This window comes from Camelus dromedarius, chromosome 1, assembly GCF_036321535.1.
Source record: "Camelus dromedarius isolate mCamDro1 chromosome 1, mCamDro1.pat, whole genome shotgun sequence".
Classification (NCBI taxonomy): domain Eukaryota; kingdom Metazoa; phylum Chordata; class Mammalia; order Artiodactyla; family Camelidae; genus Camelus; species Camelus dromedarius.
In genome coordinates, this window is record NC_087436.1 from 15,710,001 (window position 1) to 15,735,098 (window position 25,098).

General features: G+C 41.0%; 1 protein-coding gene across 8 annotated transcripts in view; it reads left to right on the forward strand.

Annotated features, from left to right (window-relative positions):
* SH3D19 (SH3 domain containing 19) overlaps window positions 1-25,098 on the forward strand; it is a 156,209-nt gene that overhangs the window by 104,250 nt on the left and 26,861 nt on the right. For 3 of the 8 annotated variants that reach the window (XM_031464811.2, XM_064490337.1, XM_064490433.1), the window contains exons 3-8: window positions 4,251-4,291; window positions 9,881-9,923; window positions 12,288-12,426; window positions 12,554-12,716; window positions 13,396-14,400; window positions 21,994-22,101. In XM_031464811.2, the coding sequence (XP_031320671.2) occupies window positions 4,251-4,291; window positions 9,881-9,923; window positions 12,288-12,426; window positions 12,554-12,716; window positions 13,396-14,400; window positions 21,994-22,101 (1,499 nt within the window). Of the gene's footprint in view, window positions 1-4,250; window positions 4,292-8,457; window positions 8,498-9,880; window positions 9,924-12,287; window positions 12,427-12,553; window positions 12,717-13,395; window positions 14,401-21,993; window positions 22,102-25,098 lie in introns of those variants that run through there. The other 5 variants (XM_064490466.1, XM_031464787.2, XM_064490363.1 and 2 more) reach the window with 4 other exon arrangements.

A 25,098-nucleotide genomic window follows, 5' to 3' on the forward strand; every position in this document is an offset into this window, starting at 1 on the left:
CTCTAGATCACATTGGTTTAACTCCTTGTTAAGCTAATGGCTTTATTGACTGGTTCTTTAATGTATGCTCATGCCCTTTATCGAGGATTTTTATAAAGAATGCATTTTAAAAAATATATTCAATTGTCTCTGCACGTAGAAGGAACTCCAAAAACTGATGTGATGATGACAGTGGGCACTTGCAGGCATTGTTCTGATTTGTGTACCAAACACACCAAATCCAGCGACTCCTAGATTTGTGAAAATCGTTTTGCCTCACCAAGGGGAGGAGTGGGGGGTGAATTTACAGTTGGAAACAAGCTGCTTTTTTGAAAGTTGTATAAATATTTTTTAGACTCTGTCATCTTATGATAAATAAAACATAATCTAAAATGTAAAGAAAGATTGGACTTCCCTAGATGAGATTAAGAATGATCATTGTGCTTTGTTGTCATTGTTGACAACAGTGCAGTGTTGTATCTGCCAACCTTTGTTTTGCTCATCCCTGTATCTGCATAGTCTGCATGAAAGTCTGACGTGATATTTGAGGGGCCAGCTTTATGCCTAGGGGTATTTGCCTACCTATTGAACTTTGTGGAGCATCCGGAAACTTTTACCCAACTACCCAAGCGTGAATTATGGACTTTTGGACTATAATCAGATGGTACTGAATTCACATCTGGCTCTGCCACTTACCAGCTGTGTGACTGCAGCCCTAACCTCTAAGCCTCAGTTCCTCCTCATTTTCAAAATGGATTGTGTGTTTGGCACACAAAATAATAAGCTGTTCTCATCATCTTCGTCGCTGAAATCTCATCATTAGAAATTCATTATGTTAAGAAACTTTTTTTTAAAATGCAGTTTTCTTTCCTAAAACCACCTTCTTTACAACTAAGTAAAGTTATATGCAAATACAGTGAGTGACCTTACAGCACAGCCCGAGAAGGGCCACTGGGGGAGAGTGGACGAAGGGACAGAAGGAAGACGGATCATCAGGCAGTCAGATCTGAGACAGTTCTGTCTTGACCCTGGCTTTTGGTTCTCCTCCTCAGTATCTGAAAGCCATTTCCCCAACCTTTTATTTCCCTTCTGGAAGTTTCTTTGACTCTTATACTCTGGAGCAGGTTTATCTGCCACACCAGGAACAAGGGCACCTGATAATAGAGCAGCAGCGCTTGAAGAGCAGAAGGCAAAAGATCTGGGTCAGCTCTGTCAAGAGCCGGGACACGGGCTTCTACATTTAGCATGGAGCAGAGATGCAGTTTCACAGCCCTTTGTTTGGTCGTGAAGGGGCCTGAGCTCAGGTTCCATCTGAACAGCAGAAATCGGAAGAAAGCCAAGTGAATTTCAAAGAAAAAAGTCTTTTAAAAACAGAAACTGCTAGGCCTACTATCTATATCAGACCCCAAAATGAGAAGCCATCAAGGGTTGTATGTACCAGATGCTTTGTGATGCCCCTAAAGACTATGCACAAACATGAATCATGCTAACAGCAGCTCACATTTATTTAACCCACACTTCCTTCCAGGCACTATGTCACATATGTATTAATGGATTCTGCCTCTGACTCCTCACAACGACCTCATGAAGGAAGTGGGTTATCCTTGCTTTTATGTGAGGAAACCAGGGGCCTTGGAGAAGCTAAGTAATTTAACTTGCACAAAGTCATACCAGCTGGCAAGCAGAGGCACCAGAAGTGAATGTGGGCTGTTGGATCCAGAACAAGGTCTGCTGCCCCCTCCTCTGATCAGGGGTTGTGTGGCTGCATCTACTGCCCCCTGGTGGCCATCTGGTTTGGCTGTTCCCAGCTGAGACATGAGCCTGAGCTCACGCTGAGGGAGGACTTCCGTCTGTAAGGTTTTCTCTTAAGACTGTGGAGTGGTTCCTTCACCTGTAGCCTGGGCTCTGCAGAAAGATGGGCATGAAGGGTCATCTTCAGAACCACGGTTTTTGCAAATCCTCAGCTACATTTGACATACAGAAATTCTATGCACCGCACAGCCTGGAGGCTTCTCCAGCATCTCCCAAAACTGTTTCCCATTGAGACGTACTTAACCATGGGCCTCCTTTTTCATTCTACCTTCCACAAACTCTATCAACCTCTGAAGGAGAACTGGAAACTTTATAGAGTTTGGGAAATGCCGTTATAGACATAAGATGTTGGTTGCTTGGTTGCTTGGTTGGTTTGTAAATCTAACCTAAAAATGATGCTGCAAGTCTTGAGAATTGTAGAACCTGAGATGACCTCAGTCAAAATTCTATTTTGTGCCAAGGTTTCCAACCCCACACGCAACTTTTATTAAAGTATAACATACAGAGAAGTACACGAAGTGTACAGCTCAATGAATTATCTCATCTACTCAGCACCCTGGACGGCCGCCCTGTGTTAGTTTCCTGGGGCCGCCGTAACGAAGTACCACACACTAGGTGACTTATAGTGACAGAAATTAATGTCTCACAGCTCTGGAGTCTAGAAGTCTGAAACCCAGTCTGTCAGCGGGGTCCTGCTTCCTCTGAAAGCCGCAGGGGAGTCCGTCCTTGCCTCTTCTTGGCTTCTGGGGCCAGTGGGCCGTCGGCGGCATTCCTTGGCCTGCAGCCACATCACTCCCATCCTCCTGCCTCTGACATCACGTGGCACTGCCCCTGTGTATCTCTGTCTCCACATGGTCTTCCAAGTACACCAGTCACGTTAGAACTAGAGGCCCACCCTACTCTAGTATGACTTTCTCTTTACTGTAGAAATTATATCTGTATTGACCCTGTTTCCAAATAAGGTCACATGCTGAAGTACTAGAGCTGAGGGCTTCAACGTGTCTTTTTTGGAGGGGGAGCAATTCAACCCAAACGCCCCCCACCGTGTTCCGCCCCAGTCAGTACGCCTGTCTCCTTCACAGAGGTAGCAGTGTGACGACATCCCATCAAATCAGTGGTACTGAGTAAGGAGACTACTGAATGGAGACATTCAATAAAATCTCTTATATTCTTCCTGGACACATAGGAGGCTGGCTTTTGGCTCTAAGTACTGACTCTAATCCTTTTAATTACTGTACCTGCGTCAACATAATATTAACACATGGAGTCTCTCCACTTTTGCACCAAGAAGTTTCCTCTGAAAACTTCTGTCCACCTACTTGTGTTTTAGTGCTGTTACCTCTTCTATATTACCTTATACTAAATTTTTTTTCAGGTAGTTGTTTACAGAAAGCCTTTAAAAACTTTTTTTTTTATTTAAAAAAATGTGTTGCTGAAAATATCTATATTTTATATTACGGTCCTAGCTTCATGATACTGAAGACCACTTGCAGCTTAATTTTTTCTTGTCTGTCAGAACAGTATGTTCTAAAGGGTCCCTCTCATAAAATAAACTATGTATCATTGTATCTTCCTGAAGTTTTTTCTTATCTACCTAAGGAACAGCAAGAGGATTTATCCAGATGACCATAAGCATAGATTTTAAAAGAGCATAAATTCAAAAATAAGTATAAAATTTAAAAGAGCATTCTGAAAAAAAATGAAGAATTTTATAAACAAGTTTTCTTTCTAAATCATATCATTAAACTTTCATGGTTACGTATTTTTTCTAAATGATTCCAAAAATAATTATTCCATCTGTTCTGAATAAAGACAAAAATCAGATGAACAAACAGCCTCACAAACTAGTAACATTAACCTTTGCAGCTGGTGAGTTTTGACCAATGAGTAAGTTGAGGCTCAGAAGGGTTCTGTTACTTGCCCAAGGTCACACAGTCGGAGGCAGCCAGGACCAACCAGCTATTGAACAAAAGTTGAAGCAGGCAAAAGATTTTTTTTAGGTGGTGATGTTTTTAATTCTGATCTTAGGGAGGAATGCTGTTGGTCCTTTAGGTCAAATTGATTATAAAAGTGATCTATTTTGATCTGATAAGAGAAGGCAGGAATTCTGATGTCAAACACAAAAGAGATATAAAGGGTCAGAATTCTTTTGAGCACCATATAATTGCTACCTGACTTCCAGTGGTGTCCACTGGAAGACTCAGTATGTAGGAAGCTGTGAAAGCAATTTTAAATTTACATGCAGACTCACTTCACCAGCCTCCTCAGTTCCCATAAAGCATATTAAATACCAAAGGCAATTTTAAAGATTCTTAAATTCGCGTCTTGTAAATAGGATAGACCAAACTTGCTGCTTGGTGCCATTTGAGTCCCCAGAATGACCTGGCATTATAAATGATCCTTCTTTAAAAGGATTAATGAGTGTGTAACAGCTTTTCTTTCTTTTTTTTTTTTTCTAGCCAAGGACCCTTGTCATCCATTAGAGCAGTAATCAAGAGATGTAAGTTTGTTTTTTCCTGCTTTGTATTTTCCTCTGTAATAATTTAAAGTGATGATTTAGATTTCCAGCAAGTGGCTGTATTTGATGAATCTTACAAAGAATCAGATGAGTAGCTTCTCCTAAGGAGTAATAAACCATCTTACACAAGCAGCTAGTTTTTCAACATTCTTTTCAATTTTCATTTATTGATAAGCCAGTTCCTCAGAATAATATTTCTCTCCTAAAGAACTAAGCTGTTTTTTAAAAAGCCCTGTAATCACCACAATAAAAGTGTTAAAAAAAAAAACAAACCTGTATTACCTAGTCAGTTTTAGTGATCTAATGTTAAGTTGTATGTAACCATTTTCTATAGTTAAGAGACATCTGATAGGTTTCAAAAATATCAAGCCCCATCCCTTTTTATTCACTTGCTTCCAGTATCTAACTGTATAAATGTTTATTTTATTTTATTAAATATCCCAATATTTGACTATATAAATGCTTGTGGAGACTGGCTCACACTTCCACCACATGCATGATAGAAGTGCTACAACAGAATTCTCTCTAACATGGTGCATTCATACTTTCTTACTTTACCTCTTTAAAGCTTTAAAGCTCTTGGTGGCAGGATTTCAACATTCTTTTTAATAAAAGGCTCTGCAAACATCCTTTTTCCAAATAGAACTTGGATTACCTGTTATAAAAAAAAAATAAGAAAGGGATTTTAAATGTTCTTCACATTATTTGAGCTGAGGTCACCACCCTGAGGAGAATGTATCCTATTTTTAGAAACATAACTTACACTATTTAGCATGAATTTAGGGTATCCACAGGTGTGAAGAGCATGCATTTGAGCCATTGCAGTGAAACATTTGCAAGGTGGCAGTACAGAGGGGTGTTCCACGCTTCCCCACGTTTAGTTGTTGGTTGGAGGCGGTGAATTATAAAGGTGTGGCAATGCCACAGTGTATGTTAATGAGAATTCATCTGTGAACATGAACAATTCATGACGGCTTTACGTGACTAAGAGCTCATGAGGGGAAGTGGGGAGAAGGAGCAGGGAAGGAATTTAAAAAGGAAACTAGGGCTTGGAAATTAGGCAAGAATTTCTTGCTGAAGATGTAATTTGGAGTAATTAAGGTTATAGACAAAGCCCTGGGAGTAGCTAAATATTTAGGGAGAAAGGGCTGAGAACAGAGAAGGGTGACAAAAGACAGAATCTTAGGAAACATGGATGACTGAGGTCAAGCGGTGCCTTTCAGCTTCAATAGGGTAAAAGAGGCAAGACCGGAAAACCCAGCACCAGCCCTGCTGGGGAGGAGGGCCTCCTCTCATGGGGTCCTGTTTGCTGGCTCCTGCCTTTGTTCTCTGGCTTCTCACCTCTCCTCCCTCTTGGGTTTCGGGACCTCTTTGTTGGGGATTATAATCTGTGACTTCCCGTAGATCTTCCACGATGGATCCTGCTTACCCCTTGCCCCCTGTGCTGTGCAAGGCTTAAGAGAAGGCAGCTAAGGAGTAGTGGATCAAAAAGGCAGAGAAAGAATGATCGGAGTCAAAGAAAACTAGGAGACAGCCGTGTGTTAGAGGTCAAGGAAGGAGAGGTTTTCAAAAAGAATGAGCGAACCACAGATAGCTCTTAATGCTGCAGTAGGTGAGGTGACAGGTGGCTGAGAATAGGTCATTGTGTGTGGCACTTAGGAGGTCAGCAGTGACCTTTAAGCAGGCGGTTTCAGGAGAACATTGAGGTTGGAAGCCACACTTCATTTCAACAATGAATGGAACACGTGAGGTTTGGACACTGGGGTAGGCGACTCTCTTATGAAATTTGCTGATAAACAGGACAAGGGAGGCCTGAGAAGGAAGAAGGGTCAAGCAGAGAGTAGATCTGACCGTGTTTATAGGGTGAGGAAGCCTGGCAACGTTTGTAGGCCGCGGGGAAGGAGCCAGTGGAGAGGCCGGACTGGAGCAGGAGAGGAGAGGAAATGGTGAAGCAGGGTCCCTGCAGGCAGAGGGAGGAGGAGGTGAAACAAAGGGAAACTTTGAGCTGTCTTTAAAAACAGATAATAACCCAGTTGTCTTAATTCTTACATGTCACTCACTTTGTGTACAGAGTGAAGGGTTTATTGGCTGCATTTACCCCTGATGTTCACGCAGTAAGGCCAAACAGCCCACACAAACACAGAACGGGGAATAGCTGTGTCTTCACCCCCCTTATCCCCCCTTTGCCCCTTCTGTAAGAAATGTTGTGAGCAAATTTTGTCTTGTTCAACGCACTGAAATGTTTGCTTTACTATCCCAGACTCTGTCATCTGTCCTTAGCAGGGAAGAAGACTATCACATTTGAAAGCAATATTCCATAACTGATCATGTTTTAAATTCTGTCATAATGATTCTTGTTCCGGTCGAGTGAGATCCTTCTTTTTGTATTCGTTCTGGAAAGCCTGAAATATTTTGGGTAACGATTTTAAATGTGTTCTAATTGGATATACCTGGTAGGTCAGGCTTTTCCTTTCATTGACTTTTTAAGAGAAAATTATTCTGTGAAATTCAGATTTAGCTAATAGTCATTGCCAACTGTGAGTTGGGAACTGTCCCCTTACATCATAAAATAGTGCTCTGCATGGTGGATGTTTATCCCACTTTACAGATGGCAGGGACACCGAGTGCCAGAGGTTAAGTGGCCTCACAAGGTGGATCTGAGATGTGAGCCTAGGCCTCCTGACTCCAAGGCCATTTTCAGCTTTCCGCTCCAGGGATGTTGTTGTTGTCATGCCAGAAGCCTCCAGCTCATACCCTGTCCCAAGCAAATGTATTTAATGAGTTGTTTTTACCATTGTGATTTTCATTGGTAAGAACTATAACAAGGATGCCTGTAGTATAATAATCCTTCTATGTCTTTATTTCTTCTGACCATCATCTAATTGATAATTTCGAATTATTTAGAATTAAGACTAGCATCCACCTCTCCTGGCTCCACAAGGAGTCTAACTGCTTCAAGAAGCAAACTGCTCCCAGCCCTTCCCATAGTGAGCTGTGTGAGGTGGGATAATTCACTGACCCTCTCTGATCTTAGTCTCCTCATCTGTCAGGTTGGAGCAGGATGATCACTGAGGGTCCTTCCAGGCTTACAGTCCTATGGAAACTTAGGAAAATTCTTTATTAGTGCTAATACTGCAAATCCAGATCTCAATCTTTTATAAACAGCTGAATATGAATTTGTCTTATATTTAGAATTTAAACATATGAACTAGGAAAGTTTGAAAATAATTCTGTAAAATGATATAACTTTCATCTAAAGTATCGCCTTTATTCTGTGGCCTTAATCCAAAATGCATGGAGGACTGGCAGTTTGTGGCACGGGTTAAAAGGAGCATGTTGGCCTATGTGGTCGAAGATTTGACTCTCCTGGCAACACCTACATCAAATCTGTTTAATCTGGGAAAGTGAGAATGAGATTAGGCAGATAGTTGAGAAATTAGCAGGAAGAGTGTGAGATGCTCTGTGAAAATCTAAAGGATTTCTAGCTGTTAAACTTGTTCAATCCTGACAAAAAGTACCAATCACTCTGTAAGGATCAAGAGAGAAAAGAGATTTCCAAGATGAGTGAACGTGAGAAAAAAAATTTTAAATTCGGAGCAGCAGAGGGGAGAGTAGTGATAGTCCACAGATGTGCAGAGAACTCTATGACTAGGAGACCTTCTCTCCCCTCATTCAGCTACATCCAGTGTGGGACTTCCACTCTGCTAACCGGGGACGCTGTTACTAATGCCTCTGGTGTGAAGGGGCTGAATCAAGTGAAAAGCCACTGATTTAAAAGATGTAAATTGTCTACTGAATTACCTTTTAAATATTATTCATACTTGAAAATTGATCCCTGTTGAAGTAGCAGATTGATTTTGCAAAAATGGGTTTTAGATTTTTTTTTTTTTCACTGTTGTTAAAAACTGTAGGAAATTTTCTTTTTTTACTGTGGTTATGTGTGTGGACATATCTTCACTTGCAACATATTTCTTTACTCTCTGAAACTATGTTTCATCAACCTTTCCTTTCCATCGAAGTGCAGAGTGGGGAGAAACAGTGGCATGGCAAGACAGTTTTGCTCCTGAATTCCTGTTAGAATTTACGCAACTGGGTTCACTCTTTTTTCTCCCTTTCCTCTTCTGTAACCCCTTCTTTTTTTCCCTTAGCACTCATGAATAGTGCACAGCAAAATGCCCCGTGGAAGAGGTATGTTTGTAATAATAACATGACGGCTTTTAAAAGTGCTGTGTCTGCTGATTCTGCTTTAGTGATGATGGTAATGTGATTGTAGCACACTCGGTGAGCCTCTAACTTAATGAAACCATTCTTACAAATCAGCTGTGCCACTCAGAGCTAAAGCCTCTCTGTCTTCTTTTATTCTGATAGATAAAATGCACCTTGACTTGGTTTAACTCTTGATAAAAATGTACCAATCAAGCCAGAACATCCTCCAACTCAAGATCCAGGGGTTTGGGTTTCAGATGTTGAGTTTGCTTTGCTAACCTCATGTAGGTTCCACTGCCACAGCTCCAGCCCCAGCCTAACTTTTATCCCCACCTGCCATCTCCACCCCAGCCTCCCCAGTCTTGGCAGTCTCCTTGTTCAGAGAGAGCCAGAAGTTAATAGGAAGAAGAAAGAGAAAATTCATACCTTCAACCTTTTTGAATCAGAAGAATTGATAGAGTATTGGAGAGATACGAAGGTAGAAATAGTTTATATCTAAAACAAACTCCCTTTTGTCCACAAATCTTTACAGTATAGTATTTGAAGACTTTTTATAAGATATCCTTGGAATGTGCTCCTTAAAATAGGGATACTTTTCTGTATTACACTTATATGTAAATATGTGACCCCATATGTGACGTATTAAGACATAATTTTAAAATAAATTATGTCTGATTGTTGTATGATTAAGACATAATTTTAAAATAAAATTTGGAAAAAATTTAAACCATCTAGATTTTTGAGTTCGAGGTTTAAGGGAAAAGTTAGTGCTGAATGTACAATAATACTGTCTGCTAGAAACATGTTTATAAAAGAGATTTGAATACTTTTTGCATTTATTATTATACTCTCTTAATTTAAGCAATGAAACAACTTAAAGCTTGTAAAACTCCAGGAAAATTAAAAAGTAGATGAAAATTTGACCACATCCACTCTCTTTACAGTAGAGTTATAAACAAACATTACAAAAGTAGAGTCACATGGATTAGAAGAGACACTTAAAATTTTTTTCTGCCCATTGTTAATTCATGTCATCATAATGCTCTCACCATGCAGTTTCTATTTAATAGCTGTCTTCTTTTCTCTGTTCATTCTTCAGCTTATTTTCAGAACCACAGAATGTGCTTTGGGGAGTTTTTGAAATCTGTCTTTTTTCATGCAATTCAAATATATCCCTGTAATTAACTTTAGGCCATATGAAAAGATCCTTTTGATTTGCTTTTCTACTTAAGGGTGTTAAAATTCATACATTCTATCTGATGTCAAGTATAAGCTAACTTTTTCCAATAGTATATCATATAAAAATTTAAACCTCTATTGAATGTACTAATTTTGTACTATATCAGTTAATTTTTTCTTTTATAGCTTCTCGGACTTCTATTCAGAGTGAGCTTCATCGAGATAGGAGGTATGATTCTGTTTATAATAGAAGACATATATTCTGATAATTGTGAAGTAAAATTGTGTCATCAGTTAGCAAGTTAAATATTTCTCTCATAAGCAGTGTATTACAGTGTCCTGCCTCATTGATACGTTTTATGAATTTGTCTATAAGTTTAAATGATGAAGATTTTGCTTGAGAGAAGCAGCAGCACAAGCTTGATAATGCCCTTTTGACAGTAATTATTTATTGCACTCAATTTCCAAATGTTTACTGAGCAATTGCTATATGGAAAGCATTGTTGTGGTTGCTGCAGAGAAATGCTTTGGACCTCACAGATACTTAGTAAATGTCATATGGATGTAAGAACTGATGACAGGATAGAAAATTGGATAAAGAAAGGATAAAGAAAGGAAAAGAGTCAGGCAGGCTATACGGATAGCTGAACCAATAAAAATGGCTAGATGTCTGGTTGGAGGGAAGGACGGAGGGGACCCGGGGGAGCGAGTCATTGGATAGATAGGAGGGACCAATAGACAGATAGATGGCAGAATGGATGCAAAGGTGAACAGGTCGATAAATAGGATAGATTTCTAGAAGACATGGTCCCTGCTCTCAAATTTCTTATACAGTAGTGAAGAACAAGGACTTTTGGAGTCAGACATAACCAAGTTCAAATCCAAGCCTCACTTTCTCACCACGTGACCTTGGACAAACTCCTTAACCTTTCTTAGCCTCTATATTCCTATCTTTAAAATAGTACATATCATACCTTGTACGATTGTCCTTAAGGGTTAATGTGTATATAGTGGTTAACATTTATTAACTAGTATTGCATTATTTAGTTAGATAAAAGCTATATAAAAATTGGAATGCCTCACTTGGATTCCACAGAGGAGACTGACAGTAAATTCAGTGTGGCACACTTAGCACAGTGTCTAAGAGGGGATTGGCTAAATGCAATTTGTGAAACAATTTTTCTAACTCTGAATATAATACATGCTCATTACAGAAAATATCGGACAACCAAGAAAAACATAAACAGCCTATTCACCCTCCTATGTAAAGACAGCAACGATTAATAACTTTGAATAGTACATTCCAGATTATGAAGATAGGTAACTAGATTCTGTACATACATCTCAGAACCCTGCTTCTCCCTGTAGTTAGATCTTATAATTGTATTTCCCTTTGTCAGTGCAGTTTCTTCTAATATATGACTTTTAGTGTTTAAATATTTGTGATATGATCCTATAACTTTGTTTAATCATTTTTCTCATGCCAAAAGTATGTATTCTTTTTTTTAAAATAGACTTTATTCTTTTAGAGCAATTTCAGGTTCACAACAGAATTGAGCTGAAAATACAGAGAGTTCGCACATAGCCCTCCCCACCCACACACATACACTCCTTTGTGCTAATAAATAATTCTTGTTATTTAGCCTTTAGACAGCCATAAGCAGAGGTTCTTAGGTAATTCAATTCAAATGTAATCAATGGGCAGGTTCTGCTGTTTCACAAGCTAGCACGAGAATATGTATACATGCACAGTTTTGATAATAGCAGTGCTTTTTAATTTTAATTTTAATTTTTATTTTCCGTAGACTACTAGAGAAAAGCAGAGCAGGTATCATCATACCTGTTTGTTAGATGAGAAAAGCGAGGCTCAGAGAGGTTGGCTGGGTGTGCTCAGAGTCACACAGCTGGTATTTGTAAGGAAATCAGGTTGAAAGTAAACCTTTAAATATGAGACCGTAGAATCAGGTTAAGGAAATGATGAAAGAAGGCACGCCTAACTATGGCTCCTCAGTATTGAAGGTGAGTCATCAGGTTCACATACAGACTGACCAGGAACACGGACACACACATCAGGGTCTGTAAGTGAACGTGTAAACTCTAAACACTTAGAGATAACTCTGAATGTGAGAGAGGTTGAGTGAGGAGGAAGGGGCTGTTCTAATTACAAGGCATCATTTCAGAGTACGTACTTTATAATAACAGAAAACTTAATCTTTTCTTTGACCAATGCCCTTTGCCCCCTTAAGGTAACTCCTTGTCTGTGCTCTAGGCTACATCGCAGAGCCCTGGAAGGGAGGGACTGTACGGGTCTTAGTCCTTATTCTTACCAACCAAGGCAGAGCGAAGTGCGCTCAGGGTACATCTCTAGCTTTCAGAGGCCAGTGTCGTGGAGGATGACTGTCATCTGCTCTCTGGAAGCCTGCCTGGGTGTGCTGAGAGAGACAGCCCAGGCCAGACAGGTCATTCTGTGACTTTGGCGGTTCTTCTGTAACCTTTTTTGGGTGGTAGTTATTTTCTCGATCTTTGAACATTTGCAAGTAGACGATAGCTTGTTACCAAACCGAAAACCCTCACTGAGGCTTCTGTCTGCCAGGCGCCCAGAGATCACCATTGTGGCAGCCGAGCCACTGAGGCCGGCCTCGTGGTTTCCAGGAGCACCACCTCCAGGACTGGGATTTCCCCCGTCTTCTGCAGCAGGCCCGTGGAGGCCCAGTGAGCTGGTTCCTGCTGAGGTGAATAAATACCACATGATCTTTTGCATTTTAGTTTTAAATGAAGTTCAAGGATAAGAACAGTGAGACTGTTAACACCTTGGCTATAGCCCACAGGTGTCTAAAATCTTCATTCTTCACTTTGCAGCTCCCACCGTCTTATGAACAAGTCATAAAAGAAATCAACCAAGTTCAAGTTAATAGTACAAATAACAATAATGCTGCTGCCACTCCAAGGCACACTATTACTTCTGCAACTCAGACTGACTTCTCAGAAGAAATAGACAACCATCTGCCTCAAAGTAATGCAAGTAATTTGTCTTCCCTAGTTCTGACCTAGTTCTAGGGAACTAATCAATAGGTTCTAGCCTTTAGAGTAACTTGTAATTTGTGCATTATTCATTGAGCTCTGCCCCCCAGTCAGCGTGGTCACTGTGTGCTTGCTTTATTGGGGCTTGCTGTGATATTATAATGGATCATTCTCAAGCCAAGGCCCCAGTCACCCCAGTTCATATCACAAAAACATCTTTTTAGCTCATGGTTGGTATTGCCGTCGATGCCCTTTATTCCCATTGAGAAAGATGTTGTATTTAGCAACTTAAACTTGATAGGCAGCTAAAGGTTCTGTTAGGCTTTTAAAAAGCATTGTATTAGCGTTAACAGATGAGAGTACGTTACTTTGGAAAAGTAAAGCAAGAATTGTTGAAATTTTGACAAGAGAGAAATGGCTCACTGATAAGTCCACTGAGAATCAGGGATGTAACAGTGTTTTAAAATATTACATAATGAATATTATATGAATAGAGACAACTTGAAGAGCCCTTCTGCAGGAAGCTGGATATAAACGTTTCCCCACTGATTTTAGAATTACTCTTTACTAATTAAGGAAACCAAAATCTCTTGATAGTCTACGTGTATATTTTTAAAATTTGTGTATCTTCTATTGTTTTGTCTTTTCTATTTTAACGTTGCAACTTCTGTTCTTGTCAGCACTGCCGGCACCTCTCAAACCTCTGCAGCCTTCCCCAGCGGCCTCAGCCAGCGATCATGTGACAAATGTGGCGCCTTTAATAGTCTTTGATGTTTCCGAAGAACAGAATTGTCCAGAAAACTCCAGTGCTACAAGATGTCCAGTGCCAAAACCAAGATCAAAAAGCAACCTCAGACCAGTAGCCAGAGATACCCACATTAAAGAGCAGAATCACCAGAAAAGCAGCGCAGCGGCCACCCGCGAGGAGCCAGCCCCGAGCCGGCCCCAGGCTCTGTTGGACAACACCAGCGACTTGGATAGTCAGGCAGTGATGAACATTATGAACACAGAACGAAGCCAAAATACTGTCATTTCAAGGATCAAAGCATTTGAGGGTCAGACAAATACAGAAAGCTTGGGACTGCCCAAGAAACCAGAAATTGCTCCCCGCACGCTGCCCCCAAGGCCTGCTGTTCCCTCAGGGAAACCCTCTGTGGCTCCCAAACCAGCAGCCAACAGAGCTTCTGGAGAATGGGACTCCTGGACTGAAAACAGACTCAGGGTGGCCTCCGGGGAAGGGCTCACCCCACATTCCCCAGCGCAAGAAGCCAGGAGCATCCCAGGAACCAAACCTGAATTGCCAAAGAAACCAAACCCTGGCCTTATACGAAGTGTGAATCATGAGATTCTGGGAGGAGGGCCTGTGGCCGAGAGCCCTGACATTGGGAGGAAAGCCCCCACTCCTGCTCCTCGGCCTTTGCTGCCGAAGAAATCCATTTCCTCAGAAAACCCCAACTACCCTGCGGCTTTGCTGAAACCGGTCACTGTTCCTCCCCGACTCTCAGTGGCATCACAAGCCAAAGCATTCAGGTCGCTGGGAGAGGGACCTCCAGCCAACCCCCCAGTGCCAGTTCTGCAGAGCAAGCTTCTGGGGGACATCGACCTCATCAGCTTTGATGATGATGTTTTACCCACCCCAACGGGGAACCTGGTTGAAGACTCTCTTGGTTCAGAGATGGTTCTGGGTGAGTAAAATCAGAAGTGGGAGGGGAGTCTAAACTCATCACAGGGTATCTTGAATGGTACTTTCTGTTTTATTTCCGGCACATCAGTATTGAGGTGTGTGCGTGCACATGTGTGCATATGCGTGTGTGTGCAGAGACAGGGAGAAACAGGCAGATGAAGAAACATGGAGCCGAGTAGGAGATGGAAATAGAAACAGAGAGGGAAGGGAAGGTACGGGATGGGAAGATGGAGACGTTGATTACTCTTACATGAGCCAGGAATAAGCGGGCTGGCACTAGGGACTCAACTATGTGGGAGGCTGGCTCCTTCCTCTGACAGGTGGGGATTCGAGCATTAGGAGGGTGGAGGGGAAACTTCTCAGAGGCCAAAAGTCACACAGCAGCCTCAGAAGGGCTCCTCAGATTGAACCTGCCCTGTGGGAGTGCCAGGAGAGGGGCCAGCCCTGGGGAGGACTCCAGCAGGAGCAGTAAACCCAGCCATATGTTGCAAAAATGTTTTCCTATAATCTTCATGGAACATCTTCCCTTGAGAATGCAAAGTTTTGTAAATAAAATACAACAGTTGTAAGTTTCCTGCCAAGATCAGGACAATTAGATTTTCCCAAGAGGCAGAGAGTATGTTCTCTTTCCTCACAGTGTTCAGATGGAGAGTGTGATGGTAAAGCTTATCTTTGATTTGCCAAACTAAGCTGCTCTGCTTGTCATTGATAAGGTTCCTTTTACTACTGTTTACTTATTTGAGTCGAAATTATGAACATATAAGCTTAATAGTATTTTCAAAAGGTTAGCTGTCACCTTATAAATGTTTAAGGTGCATCAAAATGATACAAACTCTGTGATTCAAAACCCAGTTCTGCACAGCACAGGTGTATTCTAAATGATAACAAACACAAATTTATTAAATATCTATCATGCACACAACATTGTAACTGTCTGTAGCATGCCTCTTGTCCATAAGAAGGAGAAAGAAAAATGTTAGCATATACTGAACTTCTGCCGTGTTCCAAACCCTCTGCTAGATACCCAGACATACATTATTTAATTTAATACTCACAGTAACCCTCTGCAAGGTATCGTTGGCCCCACTTTGCAGATAAAGAAAATTAGACTGAGAGAAATCAATTGGTAACTTACTCATGTCATAGAACAATTTTCCAAAGCAGGAGTCACACTCAGTCCTTTTATTCTACTAGTTTATTTTTCACCGTATGGTGTTGCTAACCCAACATTTTCATGAATCCTTAAACCAGGCAATGTATTAAAAACTTTTCAGGTCTTTCTAACTGTCATGTCATTTTCTTACTTAACCTTTTTGCTGTCAACAAGGTGCCGTGTAGGACAGGAATGGGTAGATCCAAAAGCAGTAAGCTGTTAAGGGCTGGAAACCATACAAGCCAAAGACATACCACCTTTTGCAGAAGCTGCTAGATTCTATGGGGATGGCAACTTGGTTAATAATTGGTGAGAATTTATTCTGTGTCATCGCGCAGATAATTACAGTCATCATCAAGAAGGAAGGCCAGCAATACACATCAACATGAATACAGTGCCCTGCTTCATACTCAGCCTTTTCTGTTTCTTGATTTCTACCACTTCATTGCACAACAGTTAATTACTGAGGCAGTCTTCTAGCAAAATGTATAATTTGCTCGTCCCACCTGCCTTTAACCATCGCTCTTAACTGTGGAGTTATACTGAACTAAACACTCTTATCTTCTTTTTAAACCTGCTCCTCTTCCTGTATTCTGCGCCTCCCTTAGTGACGCCCTCACACACCAGCCCTCCCTGAAGAATCCTGTAGATCATCCTTGAGCCCTCCTACCTGTCACACAGTGGCCAGTTGTTTGGACTTAGAGTCAGCCACTACCACTTGACTGCTGTGTGACCTTGAGCAGTTTACTTACCCCCACACTGCCTCGGTTTCCTCATCTATAAAACATGATAATAATACTCCTCGTAGAGCTATTACAAGTATTAAACGTGCTTATGCAGGAAAGCCCTATCACACTGTCTGAACCATGGTAAGTGCTCATTAAGTAGGAGTTGTTACTCTTACTTCTTGCCCTTCACATCCAAGTCAGTTGCCAAGTCCTGCTGGTTTTACCTTCTGATTAGCTTTTAAATCTTCCTCTTATCTCCAGCCCTCCTGCTACTGCCCCACTTTAGACCGTTAGGCCCAGATTCCTGCAGTGGCCTCCAGAACTGAGCCACTGCTTCTGCCCCAAACCCATCATCGTCCATACTGTGGTTACCCTAGAGTGGACACTGGACCTTGTTGCCTCTTTGCCTATTGCCCTCCAAAGGCCTTCGAGATCACCTCCGGATTCCTCAGTACGCAGAGGGATTTTTGTTTATTGATTTGGGCTCTGTGACTTTTTTTGAGAGGGGTAGCTACACGTTTTTTTGTATAACTGACCTACAGCAGTATGTTAGCTCCATGTGTACAGCCTAGCGATTCAGTATTTCAAAATGATCACCATGAGAAGTCTAGTTCCCATCTGTCGTCATACAAAGTTATTACAATATAATTGACCATGTCCTCCATGCTGTAAGGCGTCGTGACTTTTTGGTGGTATTTTCATGCATTGTCTTTGTAAATAAAGGATTATGGTCTCTTTGTGAAACCTTGCTTAATCATCCTAGCATCAGCCAGAGACTGGGGGAGGAACACAAGAGAGAGGAGAGAAACTCAAATATGTCTTTCCTTCTTTTTCTCTTTCCTCAAAAATAAAGAAAATCCAATAAAGTAGTTTCCATAAAATAAAGTTGCCTTATTAATCTCAGGAAATAGAGATCAGAAAATACCGAAGCTGTGAAAACATTGTAAAGATTAGAAAAATTATTAAAGGGAAACTCATAAAACAGGCAATTTAATATTGGATTCAATTCTTGGGTAGAATGCCTTCCAGGTTAATGTAACGGGACTGAGAAGCATTAGCAATTCCTCTTCACACCTTTACAAATCATACCCAGTTGTCAAAAAAAAAGCAGAACGCTTCTGCTGTCAGCCCCATTACACAGACCAGAGTAATAGTTTAGCAGCCAATTTCTGCTATTAGCCGAACTCAAGGGAAAGAAATGAGAGAAAAGCAAGCCAAGGATGGTGAAACCGATTATGATGACAAGCATGTTATTAGAGACAGGGAATGGACAGAAAACTGCGTGATCATCAGTGTGTTTCTCAACTCGATGACGGAAGACCATGCGGATGCAGGTGTAAAGGGGCCTGCCTGCTCGGCAGCAGGTGTAGAGGAATTGGCATCGGTGTGAGGGGCTGGAAGGAGGGCAGAGGAAACACTGCAAACAAAAAGTAGGGAAAGAAGCCATTGACTTCCCTAAGATTTGGATAGGAGATTCTTCTGGAGATGTTTGTGTTTTTTTCTGTGGAAGCAAAAGCAAACAGTCTGTGGTAGAGAAAATTATGACACTGCAGTTCTTAACCCTTTCTGGATCACAGAACTCTGAGAATTTGATTGGCCTATAAATCTTTTATCTCCCTTAAAAATAACCCTTTTGCTCATGTGTGCACAGTTGGAGGTAATTCCCAAAGCTTCAAGGGTCTATTCTTGCACCCCAGATTAAGGACTTCTACTACAGAATATTGGAAATAACCTTCAGTGGACTGCTTAGATAAAAATTTGGTGCATCCATACAGTGGAATATTGTGCAGTAACTAGAAATAGGCAGACTACCTGTTATCCCCTACTGCGGACCCACCTCCAAGATATTATTAGGTGAAAAATGCAAAGTATAGATAGTATTCATGGTATTTTAGCTACTGTTGGGATTAAAGCACATACTTACATGCAAATATGCTATGTTTTTGGAAGATGTATAAAAAATTGGTAACAAAGATTGTGTTTTAATGAGGGAACTAGGTAGGCAGGAGAGGATGGGGGGACCTGGTTTTCAAATAGCTGAACGTAAGCATAGTTAGGATGAAAGAAACTAAGAGTTACCTCTTCTCTTTGTCACAGAGGAAGAGCTGCCTCCCACACCGATCCTCAGCCTACGATGAACAGAAAGTTAAAGAATAATAAAATATGATTTTTCTAAACAATTATATTATTCAAGGTTACAGATAAAGACTAATTATTATGAACTAAATCTGTCTAAATTAGACAAATCCAAAAGTATCTATCTGCATTATTTCCTATTAAATAGAATCACTGAGGAGTAATATCCAAAAAAGTTTTTATTTTTCTAGTTACTTTATGGAAAATGTTATGGCCATTATTGCCTTGGAAAAGCAACTAAAGGGACAAGAATTTGCATATTTCTTCTCTTTTTTCTTAGTGGTTTTTGTTCTGGTTTGTTTGGCAGCTTGATCTTACAACTTTTTTCTTGTGATTGAGTTTGTTGGATTTTTTTTTACAGTTATTTGCTGTAACAAGTCAAACAATACAAACATTTAGTAAAAGAAAAAATTAATCTCCCTCCAGTCCATTCAAATCCCCAGAATAACCAATGTGATGTGCGATGTGTTGTATGTCACTTTCTGTGCCTTTGGACCTTCCGAACCAAAGCTGACGAACATGTACACATATGTGCACTTTTTCCTGCTTTTTATGAAAATGTTTATCCTGGTACCCGTTACTCAGCAGCTTGCTTTTTTCATTTACTAATGAGATTTCAGGACTTCTCTTCAGGCCAGCAGGTCTAAGTCTACCTCCTTGTTTCCTTGTTCCTGCCTGACAGTCCCTAGTATGAATGCAGCATAGTTGGGTCAACACTTCCCGTACTGATGGTAATTCAGGTGGTCTTGTTTTTTATTTGGAGGGTTTGGGGGGGTTTTTGCCACTACAAAAAAAAAAAAAAAAGCTGCAGTAAACACTCTCAAACATGTTCAGTTCTACTAGTGCTTTTATAAAATCTGAAGAATAAATTTCCAAAAGTGGGACTACTGGTTTAAAGGTTATGAACTTTAAACATACTAACAGTATCAATGATCCAGTTTCCCGCCTGGCAGGGCCTGGAGTTCCCAAACGTAAGGTGCCATCCTTGCTTTGTATGTCACCCACTTATATTTCTGTTGGGAAAAAACAAAAATGCCCCTCTCATCAAAAGACTTAAAAAGTCAACATACTGTGTAGCTAGAGAGAGACCTGCACTCCATCATCAAGATGGAAAACAGGCCTCTGGCTCCACCTTCTTACTGAAGTGATGCTGTTTGTTCTCCCCGCTGATCTGCACGCCTCTCTTGGACTGCAGCCCGGGACAGCATGCAGACGGAGAGGCCGATGCCGAGCCACTGACTCAGTGAGCACAGCTGGGGGGTGTCATTAAACAGATCCACTCCTGCCAAACAGCCGCAGTGCCGGAACACGAAGACGTCCTTGCTCCACTGTATTGGGAAAGATTTTCTTTTTTCCTGGAGACATGTATAGTAGAACTTTCTGAGTGCCCTTATTAAAGAGCAGCAAATGATATTAAAAATAAAGACCAAAAAAGAAAGTGGGTAGCTAGGACACTTGGAATACTTTGTATTTAAGTTGTATCTATGCTACTTCAGTTTAAATCCTGCAGGTTTGAAAAAAAAGAAAATGACTGGACCCTTTAATTCCATTGGTGAGACCTGCAGGATTGGGAGCGGGGGTTCTCTGAGGCCAGCCTTCCAAGAACACTGAGTAGCCTCTTTTCTCCTTTCCCTACCCAACCCTTGTTTGTGTTCTCACTCCTGGAATGTGAGAGAGAGAGTGTAGGTGGGACACTGGCTTGGGAAACTCTTTGCTCTGTTCACTGAAGTGTTCCCAGCACCTAGAACAGCATTTGATGTGTAACAGACACCCGGTCAATACCCAATGAACAAGAGTGGAAAAGCTCGTTACAAAGAAATAGATACAAAAAGACCTTGTTCTTGTTTTTCAAAGTACCTGCATAATAATACATGTGATATAGAAAATAAAAATCTGTAGACAGATACAGCGAACTTTAGATAATAGTTATTACTGGAGCGATGGGAATACAGGAGATTTTCTATCATATACTTCTTAATGGTTCCCATTTTTACAATAAATATTACTTCTGAAGTAAAAAATAATGCTATAACAAAGTAAAGAATTAAAGAATTTGGTTAGACCTAAGAGAAGGAGCTTTGTTTGTTTTGTTGGGACATAGGTTACAGTGGAAGACAGTGATATTATTACAAGAGCCTTTTTTGAACATTTGATATTGTTTTGATGTTGAGTTGGTTTCTTGAACTTAGACAAGACTTGCCTCACTTATGAGCTGATAGGTTTCCATAAAGGGGTCATCTAATTGGTTTCTTTTTCAGTAGCCTAATAATTATTCTACCGAGAATGCCATGTTGGGGTTCTTCTGAATAATAAACTTAAAATGGGATTGTACTTTACCATCACATCTCCCCACCTCACACCATTACCAGCATGTGGTAGACAGACACATAAGAGCAAGTGGCCAGTGAGTGTGTGAGGCTCTGTAGGAGGTTTGGCGGGTGGGTTGCCTGAGAGCTAGGTAGAGGTGAAGGGCAGGTATCAGGGAGCTGAAAAGCCTTCTGATCCTCAGCCCAGCTCTTCACATATCCTGAAAAGAGCTGGTCAGCAAAAAGTGGTTATTGAATTGCAGCTCATAACAGGCAGGACACGAATACTGCTCTTCACAGGCTCTGCGAAGTGTGCTGTGTTACAGAGAGTATCTCCCTACAGGCGAGATCCTCAGAACAGGTGCAGAATATGGCACATGTTCATTCTGCCTCTTGCTGAATAAAGGCAGAAGCAGCATCATGAGAGCCTGTGTGCTGTAAAAAATATGCGCTATATGCAGTATTTGACTTTATTTTTACTAATCTGTTTATTTTTAGACTTCTTTTAAAACTTTTATAGCCATTTTCCCAAATGACTGAAAAAACATTTACATTAAAGAAAAAAAGACTGTTTCTTTAAGTAAAAGAGTTTGGTGGTAATGCTTTTGTTTAAAACACTCTCCCTAAGCACATACTGTCCATTTTAAATGAACAGGTTAAGATGGAGAAATGCCAAGTCATATATCCTTGCCTCCGAGTTAAATATTTGAAGGGAGATGGCTTATCTTATTTTGAGGATGAAACGTGTTTCATTTGCATGTCAGTGGAATAAATCTGAGACTACAGAACACCCCCCCATCCACCCCGCCTCCACCACGCCCAGTGCTGGGTGGGACTAAGCTGGTGAGCCCTGAGGAGAGGGTTTCCAGTACAGGCACAGGAACGTGGGGGCAGAGAGACATTCCTTCCTGGGGGACCTGGGGGGCTTCACAATAGGGGGAAAATTGGCTCCTTGTTTCAATTGCCCCTCGTCAGGTGGACATTTATGAAATGATTGCACTCCTGTGAAAGATAGCTTCTGCATAATTGAAGATTGTCCTGGCTCTCTCTCATCAGAGAGGAAGAAAAGCCATATGAATTATTTACAGAGCACCAAGTTATTCCCTTTCATGAGCCCTGACTTTGTTTTTGTCTCTGCAAACTGAGATTTTATTTATCCATGAATAGTTTTCCCTAGGGCATGAAAAATATGACTCTTTAATTATGAATACAGTTTTTTGTTTGAGTCCGTGTTAACCAAAACATGCAAAATAAACTGTGTTTCTCATTAGATCCCTTTCAGCTCCCCACAAAAACAGAACCAATAAAGGAACGAGCAGTTCAACCAGCACCCACCAGGAAGCCCACTGTGATTCGAATTCCAGCCAAACCAGGAAAATGTAAGCACTTCTCTGCTTCGTTTATTTGCTTCTCCAGGAGCCTGGGAGAAATATATGCTAATTTATCAGTGTCTGCTTTTGAAATTGTGTGTAATCCAGCCATTTGTTATTATTATTCATAATCGAGGACATTTAAAAGCAAGCTGTTTTTTCACAGCTATTTAGACAATTACAGTAAATTTGGATTTCGCTTCTCTTTAAACATCGTCGTTTGGCAGAGGGAATAGAGGAAAGTTGAAATTCAGAACAATTGTAGTGTCCTGTGTTGGTGCCAGTGGTAAAGATATGTTTAGAAAGTAATTGAAACTGATAGCAAATAAAGTTGTTTATGTCTATCAGGAGTACATTATTCCAATCAGCATAATCTAAATATAGCTATGTGTGAATTGTGTTAAGAGCAATAACCAAAAGTTATAAAGACGTTAACAATGTATAAAAATATTTTTAAACTGGTGTAACACTACATTTTGATATACTTCCTTGACTTTTTAATGGTACAATAAATAAAATTTTGTATTTTGTATTTGTATAATGCAGATAAATCTGATACTATCGTAAGAGAGAAGCAAAGAGGGCCAGAACTATTTATCTTAGACCCTGGAGATTAATAAAAAGTGTGTGCGTGTGTATGCACATGAATTCACACACAGTGGGTTCCAGAGCAGTTCCCAGCGTTGCTCAGGTGGTCACACAGCTTTCTCCGTGAGCCTCTGCTTCCGTCTCCTTTCATTCAGTGCTTCTGCATCCTCTCCTTTGTCTAAGAGGAGATTCTGCCGCTCCGTTCCTCCCAACAGCAGGGCAGGTGTGTCGTGGTCTCTGACCTGCAGTTTCCCAGGGTTATACTGCAGGCCTGCCCTGGAATGCCGTGAAGCCCCTTTGGTTTAGGGGTTTGGTTCTCTATAAAAGACTACCCAGAAAGATTGCATTGGTTTTAGTCTCTTGATTAATTTGATACCTCTAAGCCAAGTAGTGAGAAGATAGAATGGAGTTTCCATGACGAATGAGGAGGAAAGTCTAGGGGACCAAATTCTAGTGGGTTCTTGCATCTTAGGAGGTTATATGGTAGTGTTAGACCAAAGAACTGGTGGCAAGTTTCTTTGGGAAGGATTATATAGCCCACAAATCAGTGACATGAGAGCTCACTGGGCTGTCTGCCTGCTTGCTGTTACCTTGTTAAATGTATTTGGAGTTTTTTAATAGGCATCGTGAGATACATGATAATAAATGTTGCCCGAAGCTCATGTGGCTTTAAGTAGTACAACTTTTACATTGAGGCATTCTCCTGTTATGTCCCCAAGACCCTCCCCCTCGAGTTTCATGGTTCCCTAGGAGGGTTCACAGGACTTCACATATAGTTGCGTTTGCGGCTGTGATTTATCACACAAAAGTGTGCAAAGCAAAATCAGCAAAGGGAAAAGGTGGAGGAGGCAAAGTCTAGAGGAAACTAGGTACATGCAGGCTTCTAAGAGTCCTCTCCCAGTACCTCCCTGCCCCCAGCAACCAGCTGTGACAATGTGTGTGAAATGTTGTCAAACAGAGATGCTCCTTCAGAGATTCAACACCCAGGGTTTCTACTGAGGGCTAGTTGCATGGGCACCTCCAGGAATTTGGGCACATACCAAAATTTCAGACTCCCAGGAGGAAAGCAAGTGTTCAGCATAAACCGTATTCTTTTGTTGCACCAGCTCTAGAGTTGGTGGGAACCTTCCCTAAGTTCAAGTTCCTATGTGCCAGCAAGGACCAAGCTTGTAAGCAGGCCTTTCTAAGGATGAACACTCAAGTCTGCATTGTTGACTCTTCTCTGCACACTTAGAAATTGGATTAGTAGTCCTGAAATCCTGAGGATATATTGAGGAAGTACCTTTAACTTGATATTCTGACAAGGCTCCAGGAACTATTAGAAAGCTGAGTTCTATACTGCTCTGGGTAAGAGAACTCAAGTGCCAGTTCCTAGAGAATTATTTCTATTTATATCAAAAACCAGTTCCCCAGAATTTTACTATTACAACCATTAAGCAATGCATACATGCTGTAGAGGAGAAGAAATAAGACTTTTGGCGTCTGAAGAACTTGGAATGGACAGGGAAGAAAGGAACAGCTATGTGGTGCCAAACTCCTTGCTTTTCTGTGAACCTGTCAGCTTCTTACCCTGGGGACCTGTTTCTTGTGACTCGGATGTCTTTTCCCCAGGGGCCTGCGTGGCTCCCTTCTTCACTGCTCCTTGAGGTCTTTGCACAAATGCCACATTTCTCATTGATATCCCCGCTGATCACATTGTTTGACACTGAAATCTCTACCCACCCCACATACCCCGCCGGATAGTTACTGTGCCCTGTCCTTCCGGTAAGCTATCTCTTCTCTATTTTCATACTATTACTCCTTTCACCCTTCAGTTGTTTGCAACAACAATGTTATATCCTGAGTGATTCATTATTTCCTTGTAAGAATAAGGAAACTGCAGCACAGAGAAAATCTTCAAGATGGTGACTGAGCTGGACCATCCCTGTGTGTGTTGTAATTTCCCGAGCAGTCCTGCCTCTCCCTAAGAACGTTTGTCTGTCTCTGAATCATTGTTTTCTGAGGCGCTGACCTGGGTATTTTCCTCCTTTTGAGAGTGTTTTCCTGTCTGTGGATAAAACAGGAATCTGAAAAATCATCCTCGTGTTACAGGTTTTTCACGTGAAATGGAAGCAGAGAGTGTTCATTTCAAAGAATAGGAAAAATTCCCATCTCCTATAAATGCCTAAACCAGTAGAAGGTGGCTTTAGCCTTCTGTAGTATGTTATCATCATCCTGTCTCCAAGTGTTTTGCACACAGATTTTAATTAGCTGTCACTAATTAAATCTGGTCATCTTTGTTTTCTTCTCTTTAAAATAAGGTGGGAGTGTACTCTCTCTCAGTTAAGGATGTAGTTTGGATGTAAAGGTATTGTTTGTTAAAATGGGGGCAGTTAAGCCTATTAATCTGAAGCTAATGAATAAGAAAACACATGTAAT